General features: G+C 36.2%; 1 protein-coding gene across 2 annotated transcripts in view; it reads left to right on the forward strand.

The window, feature by feature from the left end:
* ANOS1 (anosmin 1) overlaps positions 1–15,518 on the forward strand; it is a 140,836-nt gene that overhangs the window by 96,831 nt on the left and 28,487 nt on the right. For both annotated transcript variants that reach the window (XM_075776697.1, XM_075776705.1), the window contains 2 exons: positions 8,627–8,829; positions 11,716–11,863. In XM_075776697.1, coding sequence (XP_075632812.1) covers positions 8,627–8,829; positions 11,716–11,863 — 351 coding nt within the window. The remainder of the gene's footprint in view (positions 1–8,626; positions 8,830–11,715; positions 11,864–15,518) is intronic.

Raw genomic sequence — 15,518 nt, forward strand, 5'->3', positions numbered from 1 at the left:
ACAGATGGTCTGGATGTGGTCACCCTCTCTTAAAGGTGGTCAATAATGTGGGCATAGCCAGACCATGCTAGTTGACTGTAGTGCCAAAGAATGAGATCTATCACTCTTCACTCTAATAGAGGTAGTTTCTAATAAAAAGCCTTAGCTTTGTTTTAGCAGTGACAGAATCTCTACACTGGTATAACACATACTTTGAGGAATGCATTTCCTCCTCCTTCTGTAGGTAGAATTATCTTGCAATACAGGCAGTTGCCATTTATGGGTTCCAGTGCGAGCTTTTATCTTGCTGTTTGAACGTAGTTAGTCCTAGAAAAAAAATCTTATTGTAGATTCAGTTATAGAGGCATGTGAGTGCTTTTGCTGGTGTGGGTGTATACATTAGACTCAAAAATTTTTTGGTGCTATAACCACATTTGTGGTGGGAAGGTTGGCTGGCATAGCTATCCTGTTACTGCTGTGACCACAAACCTTTTCAAGTATAAAAGAAGTATTATTTTAAGAATTTATTATACTTAAGTAGCATATAATTTCAGTTACATCAAAAATACAATTCCTTCAAGCTGTGCTGAGCTTACTGCAAGGTCTCAGCAGCAGCAGTAGCTTTCTCTTTGCTTTTCTTCATGAGCAGTACTTCAGCAGATACAGCACTGTGTTGCTGAATCCGGCACCAACTTTCTTTTAAACTCAGATCATTGGCAGCTGTTTTACTGAGTTTGTAAAGGTTTTCCAACTATTCTGCTTGGAACCACTGTAAGTGCAATTACATAAAGGTATATCACAATATCACTGAGGTTTTGGCTTGAGCCTGATATTTTCAGGCAGTATTTGTATTACTTTCCAAAAAATTCATCTACTGAGTGTGCTAGCCACAGGAGTATATTGTTCAAAATACCTGCATTGGTAATGAATATAAGAATATCCATGGTAAGTCATACTGCAGGTCTCTTTAGCCCGGTATCTGACCCCAGCCAAAAGTGGGTTTTTGGAGAACAGCATAAGAGCAGGATAAGCACATAAGGATATTTCTTCAGAATAGCCTCCCAGCTGGCAGTGATTTGTGCTTCAGGAGCTTGTGGTTTTGCAATGATTACATGTTAGATACCAAAGTCCTCTTTTTCTGTGGTCTCCGCAGCTACCCCTGAAGCACTTGCTCTCCTTGAGTGCTGCTCACGGCTGTCTGATGGAGGTGGGGGGGACTTTTAGGACTTTGTGACAAGGACAACAGGAGCCAGTAACACCTCTACACGCTCTTACCTAATAAACCAAAATAACAGGATCTTGATAATGGCAGAAAGTGTGTAGCCAGCATTGTTCAAAAGGCTTCTATAACCCTCAAAATAACAATTTTCAAATCTAAACTCCAGCCCTTGGCAGAGAATCGTGAATTGCCAGACAAACAGCAAGGGGTTCAGTTAGCGATCAGCTTTGTAGCCAAAATTGTCCTACTCTGGCAGCTCATCTGACTGTTTTAGAGGCTTTGGTATTGTCAGTGGTTATTATAAAGATATCATGTTCACCAGATGAAATGTGTAGAAGCACTAGGTGACACAGATGAAGACGCTGCTAGGTGACTGTCTGGAATGATACTAGGATGCTTCAATGGGTATCTCTTAGCCTCCATGTCCCCATGTAGGCGCTCATCGCGGTAACAGTTATAGTGTCATATAGACATTTAATTACTACTTTGGAGCTCAGTGGGAAGTGGCAGCCCCTGCCTGGCAGAGAGGCAAGAAACTGCTGCTCAGATGTGCCTAGTTTTTTGAGTGCCAGTGTCTACTGGCCCCTGCTGAGCTCCTGCAGGCACATTTAACCTCCAGTTTGGAAAAGGAAAGCAGACCTTGGCACATCACCTCTGGAAGGTTGCTGACTGTCTGTGCTACGTTTGTGTGAAGTGTGGACAGAAATTCACATTAGTTCTTGTACTGTTTCAATTCGCCCTGTTGTGCCAAGACCAAGAGAAGATTATTATCTTCGTCAGACTTAGCAGAAGTTTTCTTCAAAAAGAAACCCTTTGATCAGGAAACATAACTGCAGTTCCCAAGACAGTTTCTCAAAGAAGGTGCTGAACTTCTACCAATTGCTCATAAGTTATAACGAACAGCAAAGTATTTGGATTTGTTTTTTTCTTTAAAGGAGGACAAACATGACATATAATCTGAATCTAGGGTGGAGTATGGCACCACAAAGTCTCTGTCACTAAATGTTTTAAGCTGTTAAAAAGAACATTCAAAAACATTGGTGCTGTAGTTACTTGGAGAGATATTTTTTGTGTGGTTACCACAATACTGTTTTATACTAATTTGTGTTTTTTGCAAATGCAAAAAATATGATCTCTAAGTAGAGACAGCAAAGTAAGACAAAACAAGGAAAACAACAGTATTTCATTAAGCATTCCAGCTTACCATTTTTCATCTAGTTGTGTTTTGAGGTTTTATCTACTGCAGCTTTTGATGGTCTTATACTGTAAACCTCTGAGGTGAAGGTTTATTAGCTGTTTTACAATGCCTCATGTGTTCATTTATGGCATTAATCTGTAAAAAATAATCAAAGCAGCAGAGCTGAGATAATTTATGAAATATTCAGAGCTTAAGCAGAGAGAATTTTTTATGCTGTTTATTTCTGTTTTATAAAGGAAATTAAGGATTTGCACGTGCTTATCTGGCGTAGCCCTTCACAGGGAATCAAGTGATGCTTCATTTTGCCAAAATGCAATTCCAAAATTAAAATAAAGACAGATTAGACTATACCTACCTGTTTGGAGCAGAGTGGCTAGAAGATGAAGTGAATACCGCACCTAGGACAGTGGGTTCTTTCCTAAAAGTAGAACATGGTTTTCAGATTGAAACTGTCAGCTAAAATTGATCAAAACTTTCTGCTATTTTGACAGTGGTTTCCACTTTTCAGGGTTTTTAAATTGTGTGTGCTTTCCTTTTCATCTGAGTGGCAACAATTTGCAATAACAGCAATAAATATAGCTAATAAATGCCTGGCAGAACATTTTGGATCCCCAAAGGTACAAATATATTTCTCTTCATATTTTGACTGACTCTCTCCAAACTGCTTCATTTTCTCTGGAAGAAAGAGACTGTTCCTGCAACCCATAAATGAGTGTCCTTGGATGAAAAGCTACCTGTGCTTTTCTCCCATTAAGCAGGGGCCGAATAGCCAAACCCAACTGATCAGAAGCTGCTTGGCACTAGTAATACGACTTTTAATTTGTTGCATTTGGATAAGAGTTTTTAGGCTACTTTTTTCTAGCTTTTTATGATTTATGATGAGAATGAACTCTTACTAACAGAGACTGCAGTCAACTAGAGGGATCAGTGTAAGGCATTTCCATATAATATATTATCTTGCTGGTCTGTAGTAAGGTATTTTGCCATTTTACGAGACAAAAAGAGGCTCTAAGATGAACACAGTGAGCCTGAACCATCCGGTCCTTCTACCTCTGCTAAAGGTTTTTATCTTCAACGTGAAGGCAGTTGCTAGCATACACAGGATAAATTGTCAAGCGAAAGGAAGCAGACAACATTGTTTTCACAGCACATAAGTACCATGCTGGATGTGATTTCATGCATACATTACTGAGTGTTAGCAAAACCAGAACAGACACCCACTCTCGGCAATAAAATTCTTTCTGTTGCTCCTTTGGGACCAATGATTTTTTTATACTGTTGCACAGCTGGTTTATGTGTGCCATTTCCATTGGGCAAAGCCAGTCCCCCCGCTTATGCCTTGGAGTTGTTTAATGGTTGGAACCTTGTCTGTAGAGCAGCTCCAGCAGATTTTTAGAGTTGGAAGGTCTAATGTTTAAAAGAGATGGGAGATGCATTTCAAGTCAGGAAAAAAAGGCTCTATTAAAAAAAAAAAAAAAGATTTAAATTAGAGTTAAACTTGCTATCACTTTTACAGCTCAGAATGAGAATTCTGGTTCCAATGTCATTATTTTCTTCTCTGACATATTTTCCAAATCATTTACTATTTTCATTGCGGTTGCCACATTTAAAGCCAAAGTGGATGCATTGCAGCAGTGTATGATGTGATTCTTGTGTATAGCTTGACCATACTGTTTTGTTGAGGTTGCAAAGTGTTTCCAGATCCTATCAATTGAAAGAATTTTGTAAAATATACATTGTCTATCACTATGTTTACAAATATGAGCATGGGAAGATGTGTGTTTTGAAATGGAGATGATGTGAGGGTTTTCTTTTTTCTTTTATTCGCAACAAGGAATCATCCCCTTTTGGGGACTGGAGACAGAGTTTTGCTTGTGATGGCTAAGTAGCCAGCAAGACAAGAATTTAAGTCCTTTGGGTATACTCAAGCCAGATACAATCCAGACAAATGCAGTACTTACTCCATGTGCTGGAACAGCAGCTTCAGCCTTGACCTAATGAAGCTATCATTTCTAGCAGTGAGAAGTGATTTACTTGTCAGGCTGCTGAGACTAGAATTTTTTCGGATTTGAGGACAGCTGTCTGTGCCAAATTCTAGCACATATATAATGACTTTTATTTGAGTTGTAGTATAAACTGCAAAGGAAAAGCTGCAACTAACATCCATCTTTCTGCAAACCAAAGTATTTGATTTAACACTCAGATAAATTCGTGTATATAAAATTTCAGAACTTTACATTTGAAAAAATGGCAGTAGTTTCCATTCCAGTAATTCAATGTTCACGTATCTGAATTATACATGTGGGCAGTCAATCAAAGAGATGACAGATATATGAAGACTAACAGTAGAACGTCTGTTAGCTTCATGGTCAGCAGAATGCCAGTTTAGCTTCATAGTCAGGTTAACAAACACCTTATGTATAATCCAGTACCAGTTATTAGACCTTGAAGTATTTCAGCACAAGTTGCATACTGCCTTTAATGTCTGCATAGACATAAGCATAACAGAGCGCCTTGTAGAAGCAGGACTTTTCCATTCGATAATGCAATAGTGAAGGCTTAAAAAAACCCAGAAAAAAACAACCAATCTGTTATCTGGTAACGGGCAGGCATGCATTATGGAGGAGCATACTCTTATACTTTACATTTTTGGGGGTTTTTTTAGGGGGGTTTGGTTTTTTGAGAGGGGCTCTGGAGAGGTCTGGGGATTTATTTTTCTTGGATTTTTTGTTTTTGTTTTTGAGGGTGGGGTTTGGGTTGTTCGGGCTTTTTCCTGTTAATGACGGAGATCACAGTATCTTGCCTCGCTGCTATTCCCTCTCACCTGGTTGTCTTGCTGGTGAAACTCAATCCTTTCAAATGAAAGAAAAGATTAATATTCTTGGTTTTTTGGCTTGCAAAATGGTAGTTCTGTCAGTTGTAATAGTGATGAGTGTCACAGAAATATATAGAAATAGATGAATATACTATATAGTTGTGCTTAAATACTTAATATGGAATGGATCCTCAGCTGGTATAAAATATTCACTGAGTGGTAATACACCCCAAGTCCAAGAAATATTTTACTTCTGTGTCTCTACAATCAGACAGGGTTTTTTGCAGATGATTAAATGCAAAACTGTAGTAAAATAAGTTTTGTTCATCTTTGACATCTAACATCCTTCTAGTTCATTATTTTCACCAGCTAAGTCTACCAGTCTTAAAAAGGCTCTGCTAGAAAATGTGTCACTTTCCAATGTCTCGCCTTTTCATGTCTGTCAACTGCAGATCTCCTTCCTTTCTGTCTTCTGCCGCTAACTCCACCGCTCTTCCTCCTGTTCAAAGGCATTTTTGTGGATGATGTTTGCAAGGCTTGCAAAAGAGAGACGTTGAAGAAAGGGGGAAACGTTTCTGTTATTGCTGTAATATTTCACATGTATATTTCCTTTAAGAGGCCCTTCTTTCTTTCCTTAACTGTAATTACCCAATGATTTTTAATAAAATGTTTACATTCTTCCATAGCAAAGGAGAAATGCTACTAGGTTTTCTTTGAAGTATGGATCAGCGTTTTGTCTGCTGACTGGACTCTTTCTAGTGAACACAGAAGAAACGCTTCTGATAAAGTATTGTTTTCAATAAACTGTGCAATTATAAAAAGTACAGGGTGAAATGCTGGTGCTATAGAAATCAGAAGAAATGATCTGTTGGTTTCAGTAGGCACATAATTCTTCTTTACTGTTTTCTTTTTCTGCTTATGTTATTGGGAAAAACATGGATGTTTGAAGTTACCTTAAAAAAAAATAATTCCCGTGATTCTGAGACATATAAAAGCTCTGGTTTGGTCAATCGTTAACTTTATACAAAGAAAATTACACACTAACTTGCATTCTTGTGATGACAGAAACATTTGAAAAGGAAGAATGTGAATTTGGTCATTTGCTTTTAGACCTAGGAAAAATTGGTGAATAGAAATTCAAAATAATTTTAATCATGTACTATGTCCAGAAGACCTATTTATTTTAACTTCTAGGGTTTTTTTAATGACTCTTAGAGTTTTTTATAGATGCACAATGAAGACAAACATATGTTATGGTTAGAATTGTTTTTGTTTATATCTGGCCATTTGTGAAGACATATTCTCTGAAACACTTTAATTCTGTCCCATATGCTATATATACATAATACATGATTCATAGTACTTCTGGGAGATAACCTGAATAATTCACCTACAGTAATATGATCATGTTGCACTTCAGGTTATGAATGTTTTATTGCCATAATACATTGTCATATAACATAAAACCCCCTAACATTTTAAATCAGTGAAAATGAATACTTTGGATTTTGGATGTATGAATCATGACTCTATTTATATTTATTGTACCTAAATTTCATTTTATACCTACTTATTTTACTAAATGATAGAAGTAAATGGAAAGTTGTGTCAGAGAACAGTACAAACCATTTAACTAAATTACTCTCTTAAATACATCCCCTCCAATAGAAATGGCTTTGTATACTTTAAGATGGAGTTGTTGGCTACTTCACAGGTAAGGAAATAAGTGTAAGAATAGTGCTTCTCCAAAGGCAGAAAATAATAAAGGGAACTGGCTTGCAAGCTGATTAAAAAAAAAAAAAATGAGTGAGAAGAATAAGAAATTCTCATTATTTTGAAAATTAAGTTAAATTTCCAGAATTCTTAAACTCAAGTATGCTTTGTAACTTTTATAGCCAAAAGTTAGGTTGAATTATATGTTTGAGGAAACAGGGGCATCCATTACAATTTAACTAAAATGGCATGTGTGAGGAAACAGGAGCATCCATTGTTATTTAACCAAGAGTCCTATTAAATAACAGAAATAAGTCATTATTTCACATCTGCTGATCTTTAAAAAGGAAATGTTGTCTTTCCTAATTCTGAATGTGTCAGTTTGCATGAACTAAGTGGTAGAATTTTTCAGTGAGACCATTTGTCAGAGGGATTATCTGATGAATTTAGTAAGTCTGGAAAGTTTATTTAACAGCTCATTTACCATTATAAAAAGATGCAGGTGAACCATGAAGTAAATGAATGCCTGGTGTCCCCTCTGCACACCTCCAGTTTTATTTCTGGCAAATAAGTGGTGGCTCATTTGCTAAAAAGTTATATGAATTTTTTTTTTTTCAATCAGATGATTGTTTTTTCTTGGCTACAAGTTCATAGCATGCCTTAATTACTATGAATTTCCTTTATTCTGCCTGATATACTTCTAATTTTTTTTTGTGTCACACTGTTTACTTTTACTTACATTTTGGTTTTGCAATTTCCCTATATTTTGTCACAAATGTTTGGCTACCACGGGCATTTAAAAAAAAAAAAAAATGAGTAGGAGTTAAAAAGCAGGATTAAAAAGTAGGAGTTAGTAAATAGCAAATTGGACTTTCAGAACCTCAGTTGCAAAATTTCCATTGATTCACATTAATCAGGGCCGGGATATTATATAGTAAGTCAGTCCTAACATTTTCTTAACATATAAGGAAGAAACCAATATTGGAAAATTTTGGTTCAATATTAAAATCTCTGACTGTCAAGTGGCCTTGACTCTAGAGTCAGCACAGAGACAACTAAAGGAATAATATTTCCGTTAATATTGAACAGAAATTGAACCAGAATAGGGAAACAAATCACAAGGGTAGCTAATTGCTTTTTGTTGTTCTAAAAAAACCCTATAGACTTCTATAACATCATAATATATCGTTACATCTTAATTATACTTATTCTAAGGGAGTGTTTAGGTCCTATCGTGGTAGATTCAACATGTAGAAACATAGTTTTATCAGCCGAGAATTGTCTGGCAACACCGAAATTATATTGAGTGTTTTCGCCACGCAATTCTGTGATGACTGTACAAGGCCACTTGTAGAACACAAGTGTTTTACATTCGCTATGTATTTAAAGTAGTGCATGACAGAAGTAAAACTCATAGTCTAGTACATTTTGATGAAGCTTCATAACATTCGTGAACTATTAACAATACAGAATAATGACAAAAAAAGATGCTAACCCATAATTTTTATTTCAGTAGCACTTGAATTTCTAGAAATTACAAGAAGCCATATTACTTATGGGAAATTTTTGCCTGAATTTTCTTCGGTGTATCGAGAGTGTCTAATCCAGCTCAATGTCTGGTAAATACATAAGATGAAGATGGTCTTTACCTTATTGAAGATGATCTTTACTTTAGAATCTTTTCGTTTGTTTTAAATTCCAGATCCATCTGCTCCACCAGCTCCATCTAATATCAGAATTGCCAATATCAGTGCAAACAATGATGGGAGTGTAAATGTAATGATTACTTGGGATCTTCCAGAAGAGCCTGATATCCCAGTGCACCACTACAAAGTCTTCTGGAGCTGGACATACAGCAAATATGTAATCCCAGCCAAAAAAAAGAAAAGGAAGATTACTGAGGGGGTAAGAAAGAAAACAGTAAATGAGACAGAAATATGGCTTATTTCTGGCACAAAATGGAGTGTAAGTATAAAATATGTGACAAATTGCAATGATTTCAGCAGCTGGTAAAATAGTAGTCTTAATTTTTAATATCACCAACGCTATAGACGGTTTGGATCTCTCAAACTCTATCTTTCACTGAACTCAGGGAGAGAAGTAGACTTCTGCCCTAAAATGCATGTAAATACTATATGATCTTGCAGGAGACATGAATAGAAAGTTAAATGTTCTTTTCCTCTAAATTCAAGCTTATTTTATTAGTGCTTCTTAAAGATACAGTGCTTGTTGTATTTAAAAAGCTTAACATCATTTCTCACGTTGTTCTTTCACTATGCAAACAAAACTTGTGACGCTATCATATGGAATAACCATTAAATAGCCAGTATAGGTCCAAGTTAAAAACAAACCCAAAACTCTTTAAATAAGCTGCTGTACCAAAGATCTGACATATTTCCATAGCAGCAAGTTTCTATGAGTTTCTTGAATGACGTATCAAATAGTCCTTTACTGGAAAAATATCTGTTGTGGTACCCTTAAGCTTATTGTTTTAAAGTAGTTGATAGAAATAGAAATCCATTAAAGATAACAGGCTGGACTTAATTCTCAGTGCTTTTAATAAATGCATGGTGAGAATTTGGTCCCGTGTCTATGTTAACACTGTGTTTTGTCTCTGGCTGCCCACTTGCACTGTGATGAATGAGAGCCGGAGGGTTTTAGTTCCCTCCCTGTCCCTCAGTCACTAAACCGTGAGAGAAGTAAAGGTGCTGACGGCTGTGTGCTGAGCTCATCTGCACCAGATTGGACACAGCAGAGGCACCTCCGCGGGAGCATGCTGGACCCGTGCCTTCTCATGGGAACTCATGGTCGATCTGGGTCCGGAGGCTGCAGAGCCACCACCACCAGCTCTGTGCTTGGCAGGCAGGAAAAGGAAATTTCCTCGCAAATGTAGACAATATGAAGTAATTTCAGGGGCTGAGACAACTTGGTTCTTTGTTTCTACTTCAGTTAAATACTTTTTTTTTTTTTAAAAAAAAAAGGTAAATATGCATAGAAAAGAAAGTTAGTTCTTTCTTGTACTTTTAAAAAATCACTTTGGCAAGGTAGGAGTAGAGTTGGACTGGGCTAGGTAGAAATGTTTGTGCTTCTCAGGAAAGCTGCTGTTGGCTAGAGATCTTCATGGCACAGGCTACAGCCTAAAGATACAGGGAGGCTTTCTCTCCACAAGCTGGTCCTTAAATCACAAAACCCAGAGAATTTTAAAATTGAGCTGGGTCCTTAATGTTGTCTTGGCACTTTGTGTAGGGTACATCCTATGTATAAATGCGTTAAAACTTAGGCATACTACTCTTTGAAATTAGAAAACAAAACTCCTGTATATTATTTGTATATATTTGTATTATATTTGTATCCAACATACAACATTTTTATAATTGGGACCAAGTTCTGACCATGAATACAGGAAAATCCGGAAGAGCCAAGGCATAATTTAGAGAAAAGGCAGACTCTTAGAATATCTTTCATATTACTCCTGAGTCATTGAGTCACTTTTTCTTCGACAGCATGTCATAAAACTGTACGGCAATGCCAGTGAGACTTAGACTTCTCCCACAGGACACTCCTGAGGCTACTGCTAATCAATGGTCCTTTGATTGTAGCAAGCCTTGTCTAAAAATTGAAATAGCAGAAAATGGAAAAAAAAAAAAAAAAAAAAAGGAAAAATCCTATTTTTTAAAGATCATTAAAGATTTTTTTTCTACCCAGTTTTTACCTTTAGATGTAGTCTAGTCTAAATAATTTTATAATGATTTCCATATGAAATCATTCCAGGTAGACATTCAAATAATTTGACTACAATATTATCAGTGTTAATTTAGTGTTATATTCAATGTTATAAATATCTCAGCACAAAACAAGTAAAGGTAACTGATATGAAATGCTTTTGAAAATCCCTGAAGTGTTAAATATGGCAGTATGTCGTTATCTTTTTAAGTCTGGATAGACTGTCAAACTTCAGAGGCACAAATTATTCTAATGAAAACATGGAGTAACGTCTTCTGTCTGAGATATGGGCTAGAAGGGTATTTTTACAAATACATTTAAAGAAATTTAGAAATGTAAGAATACTGAGGAGCCTTAGCTCTTCTTTGCAGTATCATGGGACTTACCTTAATTTATGGATTATTGACTGGAGAATGATAATCCTATTCTGGTGTTTCCCCGTTTAAGACACTTCCATGACAATGGAAACTGTATTTTTTCTTTTCTGTTTTCCATTCTATAGCAGAAAAGTGTTCTTACCAATGAGAGGGTATTTTTGGCTGTGGCTTTTGTTTCGTTTGTTTGTTTGTTTTTCATTTTTTGTTTTCAACAGTTGAAACAAATAGAAAATATTGACAAATGTACTAAATGTTGGATTTTAGCTGTCTTCAGACTGACTGTCTCTAAAAAAGTTTTCAATTACTTTGCTAACACAGAAATGGGGGAATAAAAGGTTTAAATTTCTTTGGCTAAAATAATTTTGGCATCAGAAAAAAAACTTGTAATATGTAAAAAACCCACCCCCTTTAGGTTTGACCTAAACAATAGGTGTCTGTATTTGCCAAGTAATTACCAAAATTATGTAAACATCAAGAAGATCAGTATTTTAAAAATGACACGGAAAAACAGAGTCCAATAAAATATATTTTTTAAAGAAAGGCAATTTTCATGTGTTGAAATTTATACATGAGTTTTGTTTTCTAATTCTCAAAAGAGTAGTGTGCCTAAGTTAACAGGCCTGCTTTTAATAAGGGCCTGTGTTTCAGTAATACTATAACTATTTTGTATATTTATTCTCCTCTATTACAGGCCCAAAATTACGTGGTCCTGGAGGGACTCCAACCCAACAGCAACTACAATGTAGAACTGCAGGCAGTAACACGTTGGGGTCAGATACGCCTAAAAAGTGCTAAGGTTTCTCTCCATTTTAGCACCACTCAGGACACCAGGAATAATAGTGAGTAATTGTACCCAAACACCTGAATGCTTTATCTCTTCTTCATCTGGAATTTCAATGTTTTATATGATGGTTTCACAAATTAAAAATAATTTTCCTAAAGCTTTCTATTTCCTATCATAGTGATAATGTCTTGGTGAAACCGAGTAACCTTTTAATGTTAAATTTCTTATCTAAAAATTGGTCACAGTTTTTGTTTAATTCTTTGTCTTCGATCCTACTCACCTGAAATAAAAAAATGCAATGAAAATGGAAGTATTTGCATGACTGGTGTTAATATTCTTTAATACAACTATAAATACTATATTTGTCAGTGGCTGGAATAAAACCATTTCTGTGTCTTTGTCTTAGTTGGACAGTTTTAGCTTGCAATGCTTTTCAAAATCCTGAGTATTTTCAGAAGCCCATTCATTCAGATTCTTGGACCACACAAATATATATCTACTATGAACTGATATAAAACATCAGCTCGTCTGTTAGGGAATCTGAAATGTTCCATGCCTGACAAGCAATGAATTTTCAAGAAATTATTGCATGCATAGGACCCACATTCAAATTAGTATCTTGAGAGCTTTAGCTGTCACATTATTTCTTAAGATCTTCTTTAAAACCTCACTTGCTAAGTAATATAACTGGAAAGCATATCTGAATCTGAAAGCAAACCATGATTCTTAGTCTTAGTTAAATGCTATTTGTACAATTACAATACAATACCAAGTTACTTCCCCAGCTGCTGATGTGTCTCTGATTAACCAGTACAGCAAAATTCTGATAATAAGATGTTAAATATAATTTTAAACATTCTCTTCTGACTCCGTTTCATTTTCCATCCATTTACATTCTTTTTTTTAAAGTACATTCAAAGTTTAAACTTTACTTGTCGCCATTTTCATAACTACTCTCACCCTAATTAATCAATGCTGTTGTTGCTGGACCCTTCTGCAAGCATATTCAGTTTATATTTTAAAGTAGTTAGCTATGAGACACCTTCATATCTACAATTGCTTCACATTTTAATGTAGCAAGAAGATAAAATAAAGATCCTTCTTTTTCCCATATTAAGCTATTTTTTACTACCTTTTTGATCCATCTTAAGTGACAGAAGAGGGCCAGGTTTTCATCTCATCAATACACTGAGTCTTTGCTTGCAATCCATACCAGAATATGAGCCTGAATCTCCACAGTGTATGCATAAGGCAAGTTTGGGTTAAAGCCTCAGTGAAGCCCAATGCAAGTGAATATACGAGTTCTGCTTTTTCCATCCTGGCTCTCCTAGATTGTACCTGTGCTTTCGGTCATCCCCTAGAAAAGTGACCTAGTTTGCAGCATTGTGCGTGATATCAAAATCTTCTTTGAGTTACCACATTTTGTTTTCTTTTCTGTATGTACACAGGAGATGCAGTAGAAGAAAAACTACAGTGGGAACTGGGTGTTTAATTCCAGTATACTCAGCCACTGAACTCAACTAGAAGTGTATCATTGGTATTTGTGAGAGATGTTCTCATTTTACTGAGTATTTTCCTAAGAATTTTTTGTTGGTTTTGCTGCCTTTTTTTTTTTCCCCTGCAAAGCACATTTTGCTAGATAAACAAGCAAAAATTTCCTTTTTCTTTTTACACAGACACCCTCTCCCCAGTCTTCTTTTCTCTTCTGATTAGAAGTTTCTGTGAAGTTCTGGATCTCAGTGCTAAACTTTCAGGTGTTAGTTTTCAGTCCAGTCATCTTGACTGGCATTTCACCAGATTATGTCTTAGTGCAACTGAGTGCAACTGAGTTTATTTTGTGCAACTGAGTTTATTTTGTGCAACTGAGTTTATTTTACTCCAGGTCACAGGAGAAGGCTGGTGCCTGGATTTCACCTGAGGCTGAGCTGTGTTCTCAAAACTGGGATGAAATTCTGAGTGCCATTATACACATCTGGCCAAAGTGACATTGGGCAAGCTGTTGAATTTCTTTCTCTGATTTTGCTATGAGAATAGCCTTATAAACTTTCCCCTCTTGTGAGCAGGGATAATTAATGTTTGTCAGGCTTTATTGCTAGTCCTGACATTAGGTCAGATCATCATAGTCTTTAAGCATGATAGTAAATAAAGACTTTCTATATAACAAAACCCCTCTAAACTGAAGCTGAGTAATTGGGATTGGTCATTTTTGGTGCCATTCTGTACTTACTGTGAGAAACCCTTTCGTTGGCAGGGCTGTATCCACTCTCCATGGTCTCACTAATGGTCTGTCGCTTGGGGTGTATATCACCAATGGGTTTGTGTTGGGAGAGGAAGATCTTTGTTTCACTTTTCCCTCTCCAAAACGTGTTTTTCAAAATCTGATGCAGATCACATCTGATTTATTACTTACAAATCCTCTACCGAATAGAGTTCATTTACCCTGTTCCTCGTTTTTGATTCTGAGAGTTTGATAATTTTCTGTCCACTCCAGTGGCACCTCTTTCCTATCATCATCACAACTGGATTTAAATTCCTTCCACAATTTTGCTTGGATAATCTGCCCTCTCCTTGATTGTTTTACTTCAGAAAACAGTCCATCAGTAGTTTCTGTGAAAGTCTGCTATCTACTAATGTCTAATTAGCATAGACTTTCTAATGCCTTGTGCTTTATTTCCCTTTACTGCAGTGACTGTTTTGGCTAAAAGGTTAATTAATTGTTGTATTATTATTTTTTTTAATCAGAGTCATAGAGCAATATTTTTGTTTTCTCATATACATCAAGTATTTGACTATTATGTTCAAGTTAGGAACAGCCATTTACTTAATGAGCAGTATTTTCTTTTTAAATGCAAATCAGTGCCTGCGAGAACTAAAACACACATTTGTTTTACAATAGAGTACTTCAATAATAAGTTTATAGACAAAGCTGAGCATCCTCTCTGTTAAAGCCATGAAGTAAAGGATTTAACATTCTTTGAACCTAAACCACTGATGTCACACATTTTAGTGGATAGAGCACTCTGAAGTGTATTTGGACCTTTTTCGACATTTTTTAAAAAAATGGCTACATTATAGCTTACACAGAAAAGCAAATAAAAACTGCTCCCGGAGGAGATGCAAATTCATCTTCTAAATCTCACTGAAGTTAGTTAGGTACAGAGCCAGTCCTGCTTGAGGTACTTTTGAGAATACTCAGAAGCAGATGGAGAAATATGAAAAAGAAAAAAAATATCGCCTGAAATATTATCTAGGACATGACATTCACGCCCCCCTCTTTATCTGGGGACTTCCATGGCCTTTGGGAAGTAGTTCCAGAAGCAACATGCCAATTTTGCTGAAGTCCCACTGTCTGTTGCTCTGCTCTCTGTGGAATTAAGCTCTGGTTTTTTAGGTGTCTGTTCCTATTGTCAGAATGGAGAGTAGTCCATAACCCGCTGAAGTAATTTAGTCCTACAGACCTCTGTGAGCTTTGACCCTGGCCCTCTGGCGTTATATTTCCCCACACTCAGAAATATGTTGCCTCACTATATTTGTATGCGTCACTTCTGGGAAATGCAATAAGACTCTGTCTCTTGATCTTTATATAGAAATATTCTAAATCGGTGTCCTGGTTTTTCTGGAAGTGGAGCAGACAGAGAACAGCAAAGCAGAGATTTAGTAAAATTAAAATACTTTAAGTTGGGGTATACCTAATAGATCTAAGTTTGTAT

Source organism: Balearica regulorum, chromosome 1 (genome assembly GCF_011004875.1).
Source record: "Balearica regulorum gibbericeps isolate bBalReg1 chromosome 1, bBalReg1.pri, whole genome shotgun sequence".
Taxonomy (NCBI): Eukaryota; Metazoa; Chordata; class Aves; order Gruiformes; family Gruidae; genus Balearica; species Balearica regulorum.